A 13728-nucleotide genomic window follows, 5' to 3' on the forward strand; every position below is an offset into this window, starting at 1 on the left:
CAAAGGGCAGAAATGGTAGTGTACCAAAGTCGAAGTTGGCCCCAAAAATGGAACAGAGTCTGGGGACCATGGTGCAATTATAGATGAATTGCGGAGCGGGAGATCCACCACTCTGGGTATGCATGAACCAAGGGAACTAGGCATGGGTAATATGCTCCATTTCTTTGATGTTCGGGCCATAAAAGCGCCTCTGCTTGATCATGATTATATTAATAATGGCTGATAGCCCCTGTTGTTCCTATGGTTATTTGATGTCCGTCCGCGATTGCAAAGTACAGATGCGGTTCCTTTTAAATAACAAAGATTTCCAAAAAATTAAGTCTTAATGCAATGCAAAATATGTAAAAGTACAGGCAACATAATCCAACTTGTTACTGCACAACATCTTATAATATTTATAAAGCAAACTCATATCTTGTCCCGTTGTTTTGTTACTCAAGATATCTTTAATCTTTAATCTTTTTAGCATAATTTTTCATTAGCACGCAAGACTGCATACTTACAGGATACTCTCAGCACAATGCTGTAGACTGACAGCGTGCAAGGAGTATGCTACTTTATCTCTACTTGTAGTGTAGCTTTGCTCATCCATCTAATGCCATCATGAAGGGAAATTGTTAACAAAAGTAACATAGTTTTAGACATCTTCACAATATATTATTTGAACAAAGTACAAATAATAAGTATATACTTAATAGCAGTACAAAAGTAAATCGTATGATACCCACTTGGTTTTGTATTTATATCATATAACATCTATGGCTACACTGCATACTATGCACAATTTGTACATGAGACTCTGATTGGCAGAGTAATCCTTGTCATTATCTCACAAGGTACTCTAATATCTCTCTTGCACTAATAGTCTGTATGACTATTTCCTAATTCATCTGCCTATGTGCATTCATAAGATTTAGCTGTGTATACTGATTATAAACTGTATATGTAAAATTACTGATAAATACACACATACCTATGTAGCATATTCAGCTATGTGTTATTTTAATTCTTTCTTTTCCTTTAGGTTTCAATATAGGAAAAGCTACAATTCTATATCTTTATTTAATGCTCACTAACTGTAGTGCATTGCCTCTGATGTTGTTTGTTTCTTTCCATGTCTTGAATTTTTCTGCTTCACAGGTGTGTAATCCATCATTCTCAGACTATCCATTTCCTCTGATATGCTGTTGTTCAGATACCCTTCTATGTAGACCACCTCCATTTATGTGTGTACTTATATCTCCTGTAGTGTGTTGTCATCAATCTCCTCTGACATGTAATACATCTCCTTTGCTGATACTCGCATCACTGTGTCAAGATGCGTGGGATGTGCTCAGAGCTCTGGTCCTGCAGCGAGATGCAATATCCTGAATCTCCTGAACATGTGACTCTTCAGGAGCAGGAGAGAACAGAGATGTGCACAGAGAATAGGCACCACCTAAGCAGAGATCTTGTGTCTCAGATTAACATACTACCTGAGTGAGGGAAAGTAAGACTACATGTCTCATGAACTCACATGATTCTTATGAGGTTTGCAAATGGTGTTGGACACCTTGACTGCCTAGAGTACAGGTTCCTCGTGACTTATAGCATCCTTGCTATGCAATTATGACACAAAGTTGCTGTGCCTCTGACCTGCTTTTTAGAAGTTTGGAATCTTCATACTTTGTAACTTTAGGAAGTCAACAAAAGACACTGCTCAAGTCAGAGAAGTATGATAGTGCCACACTTGTATAAGGATGTAGACTTGCTTTTTTGTTCCAGAACTTTTTCATTATGGATTTTAAACTCGTCATTCATTATGATTACAAAGTCTTATTTTCAACTTTGTCAGTTTTCAAAAGGAGTCATCACCAAACTCTTATTTTGAAGTTTGTCGGTTTTTAGAAGTCATCCATTAGGATTACAAACTCTCATTTTGCGCTTTGTTTATTTCCACACAAAGAATTGTTGTAATTTTGTCCTGCTCAGACTTTAAATTATTAGGCCATGTATGGCTGTAAAGGCATTAATTCAAAAGGTTTATGATTGCTGTTTGTGTAGGCTTAATATATAATATCAATGAACTCTTTTCATATTACAGGTGTCATCAGTTTACATTGAATGTAATCTGATCCAGAGAATGTTATCACATAATATTAAAGATAGCTCTCTTTAGCAAACAAATTAGAGCTTGGAGTTCTTATATGAACTCTAGTTGTATTTCAGTTTAGGAAAAATATAAACTTTAGTTCCCGAATAGAGAGTTGGAAATACAGTGTCAGAAGATATATCATGTACAATATCAGATGTTAGATGCCAGTACTATAGCCATCTTCTCTTATATTTAGATTTCCATACTCCTGTAGTGCAGATCAAGTAAAGCTGCACCACCAGGCAGTTTGGTGTTATCCGGTGTCTGTTTCTCTTGAGTCCAATTTTGCTAATCACAGGTCTATGTCTAACTTATGTATTGTTACCCTGAGTTTGGTAGTGGGTTCAGATAAGTCTGGAAGCTCACATCTCTCCAGTTGGCTCTGGATTGCATGGCTGAGTTATCTTCACACCCTCTACCTCTTCCCTAAATTCCCAAAGATGTCACTCAGAATGTACATTTCTCCATTCAGTGAATGCAGTAATGCCTGGTCCTTCATCGTACTTGATCTTGCAGGCCTGTTAGTCTACTTGTTTACGCAATACAACGACTGGTTTACAGATCAATATCCTTAATCCTCAGATAATTAATCTAAGCTTGTATTATTACTTTACAGTTCTTAAAAATGCCATTGGTCTCAGACTCATACAAAATCCAATCTAAATAGTGGTCTTACATCCCTTTCCTCCTAAAATATACCTCACCAAAACTGGTGCATCCCCATAAAAATGGAAAGTAAAATATGAAAGTGGAGCAAATTATGTGGCATTAATATGGCACGTATGTCTGACCACACAGAGGAATTCCATGGGACATTGTTCAGTTAAGTTCACTTTATAACCACTATTTCCCAAATATTTATTAGAAAGGATGTGCCAAGAGATCCATGAATATATTTCCCATTCAACTTGATGTTGCTGTATTTTGATTGTGTAATGTGGTCTCTTGGCGGCAGAACTAACAAACTGTTCTTACTTCATATTGGCTTCTGATAAACAAAATTATAGAAAAACCTGATGTAGAAAATAAAGTGGTGTACAGCTAATGTTGCAGTATAAGTTTTGACTAGAAACAGGACTTGCTATATGTGGAATCTGTCCAGCAAGGTTTTGGGGGTGAGTAGTAGAAGCACTACACTATAGCTTTCACTCTGAGACCTGCTGTAACTGCAATGTGGTAATACCGCACCCAGTATTACCAATACCTTGACAATCAGTAATTCATGTATAACAGAGAATAATCACTGATTTCAGCATGTTGTCTTATCATTCTGGGCCTTTCGTTCAGGAAGCAAATTCCTCCAGGTTGACCTAACTAATTTTTACAATGTTATACATGTGGTGAGCCCATATGCAATATACCACATGCATAACAATATTGGTTTGGGCTACAACTCTGTTTTCTGCCCAAATTTTTATTAGGAGCTCAGGTATAATGTGTTCTTCAGTGGCATGAAAATGATGTTCAATGTTAAACATGTCCACATGTAAAGATACAACGATTTCTTTGTTGTAGGTATTCATTTTTATTTATAGAGATTGTGGTACTTAAATACAGATTAATACATCACTCAAGTATATTAACAAACTCTAAAATTGGTATTTAATATAATGTTCTAAATATATATTACCACAGTGCTCCTCTCCACGTTTTCCACAGTCTTCTGATTTAAACATTTAAATATTCTATATTTGCTAGACATGAGTAAAAATAATGCAGAGTTCTGTAGTAAGTGGTATGTTTTACTTCAACATCTAAATCCGGACTTTGCTACTAAAATACCTATATATATTTAATGTACTCAAAAACAATCTAGACCCTGCCCACTGGTACACAAAACACATTCACACCACCCACTCTCACCCAGTATACAGATGCCATATTCAGACCTCAAACACCTCTTCTCCCACTGACAGATACACCACCCCACCTCACACCTACATCGGCCATACAGCACATATATAGAACCACAATTTGCCTAACCCCAAAAAAACATGTTCCACACATAAACACCTTTACCACCACTATTCCACACATAAACATACAGCTCCCACATAATCGTGTCATCTCTACCCAAAACAAACATAGTGGAAGGTCACCACAGACTCATACACCTCTCCTCTCACAGAAATAAATGCACATGCTGCCTCCACCCAACACACATGACAAGGCATAGATCACACACATAACCTATATGAACACAACATTCATAAACACAAACACCGACCCCTTCTACATATGCTACAGGTTTATTCGAGGTTTCTCAAATGCCGTTTATGGCAATTTCACTGTTTTAACATTTTGTATGATGCCTTATGTTGACATTCTAGATTGATAGTCTGAGGAGATGCCTAACCAGTTTTGGATAGCTAAATTATCCCCTGTTCTGTCAGTTTCCAGATGACTTTCACTTCCAGCAAAAAAAAAAATATATATTCCTCGGCACAAACTCCATGACCAATCACTACACCATTCCAATGCACAGTGCCGTACTGAGAACTCAGGGGAATTTGTCCGACAACCTGGTGGCTCAAAAAAGCCTGATAGGGCTAGAGCAAAGATACACACATATGAGGCTATGCCTGACATATCACTTAATCTGTTCAGACCCTGCCAGCCGTTTAGAGGCACCAGCCGCTATAAACAGCCATCCTATTTCCTTGAAGATTCACATAATTTAGAAGAACTGTAGGACAGAACAGGTACGTTATGGGAGACAATGATGGAGACTAGTTTAAAGAAGTACAATACACAAAAGAGGGGCATAAAGCAGTAGCTGGGGACAAAAGGCAATCAAATTGGTGCAAAAACTAAAAGAGCAATCGTGGCCACCTGTACAGACGGAAAGCAACACTGGGATGGTAAGCAACACAGCGGTGCAGGAGGTGACAAGGGCTGGAAGCAACAAGGGGGCTGAGGGTGGGGGCAGAAGTAAAACAGTGGCACACATGAGGGAAGTAGTATGCGATGTGAGTTAGAGCATTAAACAAAAGACATCTATGTGGAACTCGCAGGGAGAAAGCACACCTGCATGAAGGTAATGAGAAGCAAGTAGGGGTGAAGTAGGTGGGTGAGAAAGAGGAACATGGAGCATGTAGAAAGGGGAGAGAAGCACACTAGGACGACAGTTGGAATACATATGCATTCTTGTAGTGTGCTTAAGGGAAAAGAAAAAAGTAGCACCTCAAAAAGCAAGCAGTGGAACAACACAGTAATGAATCCATGTGACAGGGGAGAAACAAATACAAGACGAGAAAGGAAAGCCCACACACACTAATAAATATGAAGCAAGCAAATGAGAGTGGCAATGAATCCCACCAATGAAGTCAAAGGACAAGCTCTAATTCCACTGAAATCTATCAATAGGTCTCGCAACAAATGGCACATGTGATGTCTTAGGAATTACCCAAAAACAGACATCTTGCGAAACGCGTTTATTGTTCAACTATCTAGGTGACCCCACCAGTTGTATCTGTGGCCCAGTGTACCACTCTCCTACCCATATCACACCTCACACACCCCCTGCTCTGCGCCCAGCAAGGCACACTTCTAGAGACTGATTCTATTTCTGTTTGAATTGTCTCAGGCACTCCAGCCCAGGAATCAGGAGAGTTCTGGGTGACTGGTGCTCTGGGTGACACCCAAAAACAAAAACCAAGCCAGGGGATGGTAGCATTTTTGCCTTCTCGTCGTATCTGGCACTCCCTTTCTCAGAGCATTCATGTAGTTCAAGCCCCTAGTCTTTCCTCAGTAACATCTTTCCCCTTGGTTTAAAGTAAATCATACAGTTACCCTCCACCACACGATTCATGCAGATCAGTACCCTTACCTTCCCCAAGTGGGTCCAGAGTGTGAATCATAAGCTGGAAGATGGTGCTGCGGAGGGTGCTGTTGTGCAGTGAGGCCGAACTGCTTCCCCGCTGCAGGAACGGCTTGAGCTGGGCAAAAAGACAGCGGTCTATGAACACGTGCCATTGCACAGTGAAAGGTGAGAAATTTAAACTAAATGACCGTCAAAGATGACACAAGCATATAATACGCCAATCTTATTCACAGTGTTACCACCTGAACTGAAACCTCCTCATCTCTCAATTAGTACAGGTAGGGGAGATAAAAGAGAATGGTTCAAATCAAGTCATCATCTCAATAGCTTTATATTAGAAAGGCGTGAATGCAAATGAGCAGCACCATAAACATTGTTAACACCTCCCTACCTTTTGAAGATGCCTTGTAAAACCCAAGGATTCTGTAATGAGGTAAAAGCCTCACAGCAGCAATGTGCTTTTGCAGACCATCTGCCCAGAAAACGATAAGAAAGTGATGGATGATAATGTAAACTGTGGCTTGAATGGCGAAGGACTTTTGATGGCTCAAGGTTTTAGTGATCGTTCGAATACCTGATGGATCCATGTCTGCCTGCGGCAACTCAGGGGCATATTTATACTCCGTTTGCGCCGAATTTGCGTCATTTTTTTCGACGCAAATTCAACGCAAAACTAACTCCATATTTATACTTTGGCGTTAGACGCGTCTAGCGCCAAAATTCATGGAGTTAGCGTCATTTTTTTGCGTGAACACCTTCCTTGCGTTAATGATATGCAAGGTAGGCGTTCCCGTCTTAAAAAATTACTCCGATGCTATTGCGTCGGATTTATACTCCCGGGCAAAAATGACGCCCGGGAGTGGGCGGGTCTAAAAAACCCGCATTTGCGCCGGATTTTAGCGCCTGGGTCAGGGCAGGAGTTAAGGGACCTGCGGGCTCAGAATGAGCCCAGAGGTGCCCTCCCCTGCCCCCAGGGACACCCCCTGCCACCCTTGCCCACCCCAGGAGGACACCCAAGGCTGGAGGGACCCACCCCAGGGACATTAAGGTAAGTCCAGGTAGGTATTTTTTTTTTTTTTTTTGTGGCATAGGGGGGCCTGATTTGTGCCCCCCTACATGCCACTATGCCCAATGACCATGCCCAGGGGACAGAAGTCCCCTGGGCATGGCCATTGGGCAAGGGGGCATGACTCCTGTCTTTGCTAAGACAGGAGTCATTTCAATGGGGGATGGGCGTCGTAAAAAAATGGCGCGAATCGGGTTGAGGCGATTTTTTTGCCTCAGCCTGACTTGCACCATTTCTGGACGCCCATACGCCATTTTCCCCCTACGCCGGCGCTGCCTGGTGTACGTTGTTTTTTTTAACGCACACCAGACAGCGCCGGCAGCTAACGCCGGCTAACGTCATTCAATAAATACGGCGCCCGCATGGTGCTTCAGAATGGCGTTAGCCGGCGCTAATTTTTTTGACGCAAAACTGCGTTGGCGCAGTTTTGCGTCAAAAAGTATAAATATGGGCCTCAGTGTTTGCTCAATGTTTTAAGTGTAAGTGTATCTGTGTGTCTCTGGATGTAAGTTTGGAGTAGTAACTGGCACCACGTCCTCTGATGGAACGAGCTGTTTGTTGTTTTGGCAGTGATTCTGGCAGGATTTCTGTTGCTATGGGTGACCTTCAAAACTCTTTCACAAAGCTGCAGTTCTTCAAGTGGTCACTAGGGTGTCACTCTGGAGTAACACTCAACTGAAGTCCCCACAAATCTGCAGTAACTCAAGTCGCTCCTAGAAGTCCTTCTCAATTCAGATGCAAACGCCCGGAAGTTCTTTCATGAAGTTACATTACCTATATTGGTTACTATGTGTCTCTTTCTAATCAAACGTAAGTGCTTCAAATGACCTTCACAAAGTTGAGGGACTGTGACTTCAACATTTACATTTGCATATACACTTTTGCTATTTTAATGACTTGTATTTTCCTCAGGATAAATACATAAATATGCCAAAGTTGTTAATGATAGTGAGGAAATATTACAGTTTTCAATAAATGTCCTGATTTGTTGTCTATGTAAGTGGTGACATTTTTCTATTCATCGGACCTAGCAGTCATTGGTAAGTACAAATGTATTCAACTGTTTAGCATTATTGGCTTTTTTTGTAGGTGGTTGTATATATGTACATAAACAAAATGCAGTCATTAAAAAGTGAAGGTCTCCAATGGCTAAAGTGGGCTGACCGTGTGTCCTATGCTACGTGATGAGGTAGGAGGGAGCATACTTAGAGTGTCATTTGAGCAGCTCATGGGTAAAGAGTGTTGACTAAAGGTCCCCTATGTGCATGTGTTTTTTTATGAGTTTTTGGAAACAATGAGGCTGGTTTTATTTAGGCAAGACCTAGAAACTCCCCTAAAATTCCCCAATTATGGTATGCAATGCACAACGCATATCATAACACACCATTGGCAGAGTTTGCTGTTGGTGCACATTTTATTTTTACACACGCCTTTGTAAAAGGGGTACATTTCCCATGGCGGAAGTGAGAGTTATGGTGTGCGCTGTGTATTGCATTCTTCCATCCTGTCAAATTTCTGGGATTTTCTGGTTTTGTGTGGATTAATTTGATTGTTTTTATTTCATCTAATAATTGACGAGTCTTGCTGTACACGGTGATAAGTCTGGCTGGTCTTGTTTGTCTTTTCTTTCTTTTCAGAAAAGTCGGAATAGTGAAAAACTGCGATTCAAAAAAACTGAATATGTTACAAGAGAGTGTTTAGGAGAACATAGAAGGAATTACTGGCAAAATGAAATTAGACACATTTGTCAAAACTAAGAGAGCATCATCAAGAAAGATCAGGATACTGGTGAGACAATTGTGGAGCACCCTGCAATATCATATCACAAGTACCATCAACTTCCAACTTGGTAACGCGTCATTTTCACGATAGAATAAAGTAAATAAAGAGGACTTTGTTTTAGTGTGGGGAGAGGTCATGAGTTATCGTATGTGGAATAGGCCATAACTGGCAAAGTGTTTTTAGTTTTTTTTTTTTTTTTAGAATTTCTGAGTTTTTTCACTTTAGCATTGGCTGAACCTTAATACTTTTCTAAATGTGTATATTTCAGTTAACTTCTGAGGGATTTTTTTAAAGAGAAAATATGCATTTAGATGCAGGACAACCGCCCATGTACCCAACTTCTACTGCTCACAGACTTAGGCTGAAGAATGTATTTCCTGTTGCAAGGTTAGCAGACCCTTGAAAACTCGTGGATGTTTCAGGATAGTTGTTATTTTCCTGAATCTCTTAACACGTCATAAATTGGTGTGACTTGTTCTTTAAGATCTCTCTGCTCTTTCACGATTTCAGTTGATAGTTTTCACTCTATTTTTTTTGAGAGCTTAACGGTCTGTGTTGCATTTTATGAATTCTATATCTCAATAGGCTTTTTACTTGTTCTTGACTTTGTTATCCTTTTGTATTTATGTTATGTTCTCTAGTACCATTTTATGTCCTGGAAGAGTTGTCTCTGCCCTTGACTATTTTGCTAACTACAAGCTAGAGCAGAACTATTGACACATATCTGTAATTGTTTACTTCTCATTTCTGTATGTTACTGTTTGTGTTTTAGGCACAGCTTTTACTGACTGTAGATCCTCACACCGTAAACCTGAAGAGTGAGCAATGGCTATGGACATATAGGTGCCTACCTTAACCTTTGTGGCTTTAGGTAGCCCCTGCAACAGAATGCACTTTATCATATCTAGGTGTTGGTTCCACAGCACAGACACAGTGCTCAAACAAACTCATTGCTCAAGTTGACTAGTCATTTGTGGTTTGTGAGGTGGTTATGGTTAGGAGTTGAGGAGATACCAAAAGATATCAGCAGTTCTGGACATGAAGTGGGAATACCTACACATGTGTGGGGACAGTAAACTAGAGTGAAGACTAGTGATGGCAAACCAAAAAAGTAGGTAACTGGACATTTTGGACGGTAGAACTGTGAGCGACAGATCTGAAATGCCAGTGCACAATGCAGAATGGAAGATGGATACACACCATAGAGCAGGCTGAAATGAAGGGTACAGCCACCTTTGTATGAGTCTAAGAACACTCTGGGAAAGTACTACTCAAGGTAGTCTTACCATGTGGTAAGATGGAATGTTGGATAGCTTCAAAATAGGGTACATCCTGCATTTCATTTGTCATAAGTGAGAAACAATTATTCCACTTATGATGAAGGAGGTGCACGATCACCAGTTGGAAGAAATTGAGCGGAGAGAGCCAGGAGGAAGCAACAGAGTTATAGTTGCACAGAATCATTATGCAGATGATTTAATTTTAAAATGTGAAAACAATTGAATTATTAGTATGCACATTCAAATGTACAATTAGAGGAAGAGAAACTGTAAGTGCCACAAACAGCTTCACAAATGATAAGGAGAGCACCACCTGTGGGCAGCATTCTGGATAAATAAAACATATTGCAGTAGTGGTAACTCAATGTAGGTACTTTCTGTGGCTCTTCTATTAATTCCAGTGTTTGCTTACAGGTGCATCATCCTACTCTCTGTTTTTTCCTAAAGAGCAGATACCGTTCCTTGTTTTCGTTGTTTGTATTAATATTGTGCTCATCCGTCCTTCATGCAGTAAGTAGAAAAGAAACTTCAGATCATCATGATATTCTACCATTAAACCTTCCACTGCATTAAGTGTGATTCCTAACCTACGTATAGAATATAAGATGGCACCAGCCAAAGTCAAAAATTAGGACAAACAAAATGGCCAATCGCAAGAGGTGGCAGCTATATTGACCATTATACTAGCAATTGACCTAGCATTATACTAGCAAGTAACAGCCAGGAAAAACATCTCAGATATGCTAGCCTTAATAAACATGTGCAAAAATGTATGCCATGAACCAAACAAACAGATTTGTAAGAAGAAAGACGATACTGCTGCAAATGGAATCCCCCTTCATCAATCCTCTTTCAAAAGGAACAAAGGACACGGTCCCTGCTTAACAAAATTAAAAGGAGACCAAGGACAGGAGGTCACTGAGGAAGTGTGGAAAATGTAGATCTTGTGCTAAACCTACTGAATGTAGGAAATTTAGATCAGGAGGTGGAAAACTACACCATATGTCCAGCTGAAGGAGTCTACTCTTTTAGCGAACTTAGCGGCACTAAATGTTGTTCTACATAATTCAGGCCCCACGCATAAGGCAGGACATTTATTAGACCCTATTTTTTCCAATCTTGCTACTATTTCATGTAAACAAGCCACTCCCATTCCATGGTCTGATCATTTCCTGGTGGAATTCACGATTGCACTAAAGCTGGGTCCGACTTCCTTCGCATCCCTCGCCAAATCCAGTACTTACAGAAACTGGAAAAAGTTAGATATTAATATTCTGAACTCTACACTGAAAGAAACCTTACCATCGATTACGAGTATAAGTGACGACGGGGTTATCCTTGATTGGCTTACCTCTGCCATTGATGTATGTCTTCCTCTATCAAATAAAATGAATAAACAGGGCTACCAGCATCCTCCCGCTCCCTGGTTTTCAGAAATACTCAAAATGGAAAAAACGAAATGCAAGAACTTGGAAAGGAAATGGCGAAGAAATTATGATCCAGACAAGAAATCTACCTACAAACTAGCCCTTCTTAATTACCACCGTTTGTGTAACACCGCGCGCGCCGAATATGCCACCAAGATGATTTTACAATCTCAGAATTGCCCCAAAGTGCTGTTTGAAGTAGTAAATGAACTCTCTGGTGATTCCCGCTTATCCAAACCTCCTGACCTTGATTCTAAAAATTGCAATGATCTGGCAACTTTCTTTGTGGATAAAATTGACCAAATTTATTCTGAATTCCACAATTACTCTAATCATCCCAGCACCAGTATTATACCCCAATCTATTCACTCTGTACCTTCTTCTATTACTCAAGAAATGACCCAAGTTATTAACATTAACCTACTTAATGAATGGCTCCCCATGGATTCTGCCTCTTTTTTTAATATCCTCTCAAGCATTAAGTCTGGCTCTCCGCTTGACCCTATCCCCACTACGGTACTCCAAAAGCTAGATCCCCCCATACTTCTCTCCATCATGCAGTTTCTTAACATGTCACTGATGGAAGCTTTTGTTCCTGCAAGGTGGAAGCACGCAATGGTTCTTCCTTTACTAAAGAAAATCAACTCTGATCCTGCAATTTTCTCTAATTTCCGCCCAATTTCTCTTCTCCCTTTTTTTTCCAAAATTTTGGAAAAACACGTTAATCTTCAACTGACTCAGTTTGTTGAAACCAGTAACATCCTTCATCCTTCTCAATCTGGTTTTCGTGCCGGCTATTCAACTGAGGCGACTTTACTGGGTGTAACTGAAAATATCTGCCAACAAATTGACAAAGGAGAAACAGTAGCTCTTATCCTTTTGGACTTAAGCGCAGCTTTTGATACTGTATCTCACTCCTCTCTCCTAAAAACTCTTAACATCAAGGGCATTGGCGGAAAAGCCCTCTCGTGGTTGTCCAGCTTTTTATCCAACAGGACTTTTCAGGTTTTCTCCCATACAGCTTCCTCCCTGATTCACGCATCCCCTTATGGAGTCCCTCAGGGCTCCATTCTCAGTCCACTTCTCTTTAATATATATGTCAGTCCTTTAGCGAGTATTGCAGAACAAGCTGGTCTAACTATCTATTCCTATGCAGATGACACTCAACTTATTTTTTCACTCTCTCCCAAAGAAACCTCCAACCTTCCCTCTTTGCAAATAGGATTATCTAAGATAGCCAATTGGATGCACTTTAATAAACTCAAACTTAATGGAGGAAAGACAGAAATCCTCATATTTGGAAACAATAAATCACTCTGGGGCCCCCAACATTGGCCTTCTGAGATGGGTGTCCCCCCAATCCCTTCTCTCTCTGCACGTAATCTGGGCATCATTATTGATCACCAGTTGACTATGAAACAACAGGTGTCCAAAGTAGCTTCTACCTGCTTTGCTATCCTGAAGTGGCTTCGTAAAATTCTCTGGATGATTCCTGTGGCTGCCCAAAGAACCGTTGTCCAAGCGCTGGTTATTTCTAGACTGGACTACGGAAACGTGCTCTATTTGGGTGCGAATAAAGAAGTACTACACAAACTTCAAGTTGTTCAGAACTCTGCGGCCAGGCTTCTTTGCCAATTTCCCAGAACTGCCTCTACTTCTGGTGCACTTCGTGAATTACATTGGCTGAGAATTGAGAATCGCACCAAATTCAAAGCCCTATGCTATATGCATAGAATTAATATGGGCCTAGCTCCCAACTACCTTAAAACCTTGGTCCAACATTACCGGCCCTCTCGTTCACTTCGATCTTCCAATCAACAAATATTCCAGGTGCCCAGAATCAGACGTGCCAAAATGGGGGGACGTTCTTTTGCCTTTCTAGCTCCCTCTCTTTGGAATTCTCTTCCCTCCTACTTGCATCATGAAAGGGTGTTCACGAGATTTCGTAAGGAGCTTAAGACATGGCTCTTTAACCAGTAACTGTCCTAGTGGATTTCCTGATCTGGCCCTTGTCTTGCATTGTCTTAAAGCGCCGGGAAACCTCCGGGTAGCTGTGCGCCATATAAATTCAATAAATAAATAAATAAATAAAATAAGGAGTCACCTCACGGGGCATCTAGGGATACGCAGAGCAGAACAGGTACTATGCAGCACTCTTAAGCGAGGGAGAAGAAAACCTCTTGAGGGAATGATCAGGAATGGTCCAAATCATAGGA

At 40.6% G+C, this 13728-nt stretch overlaps 1 protein-coding gene across 2 annotated transcripts in view; it reads right to left on the minus strand.

Annotated features, from left to right (window-relative positions):
• The window catches only part of SLC24A1 (solute carrier family 24 member 1), a 232857-nt gene that overhangs the window by 132673 nt on the left and 86456 nt on the right, over nt 1-13728 (minus strand). For both annotated transcript variants that reach the window (XM_069222907.1, XM_069222906.1), the window contains exon 4: nt 5964-6072. In XM_069222907.1, coding sequence (XP_069079008.1) covers nt 5964-6072 — 109 coding nt within the window. The remainder of the gene's footprint in view (nt 1-5963; nt 6073-13728) is intronic.

This window comes from Pleurodeles waltl, chromosome 3_1 (genome assembly GCF_031143425.1).
Source record: "Pleurodeles waltl isolate 20211129_DDA chromosome 3_1, aPleWal1.hap1.20221129, whole genome shotgun sequence".
Taxonomy (NCBI): domain Eukaryota; kingdom Metazoa; phylum Chordata; class Amphibia; order Caudata; family Salamandridae; genus Pleurodeles; species Pleurodeles waltl.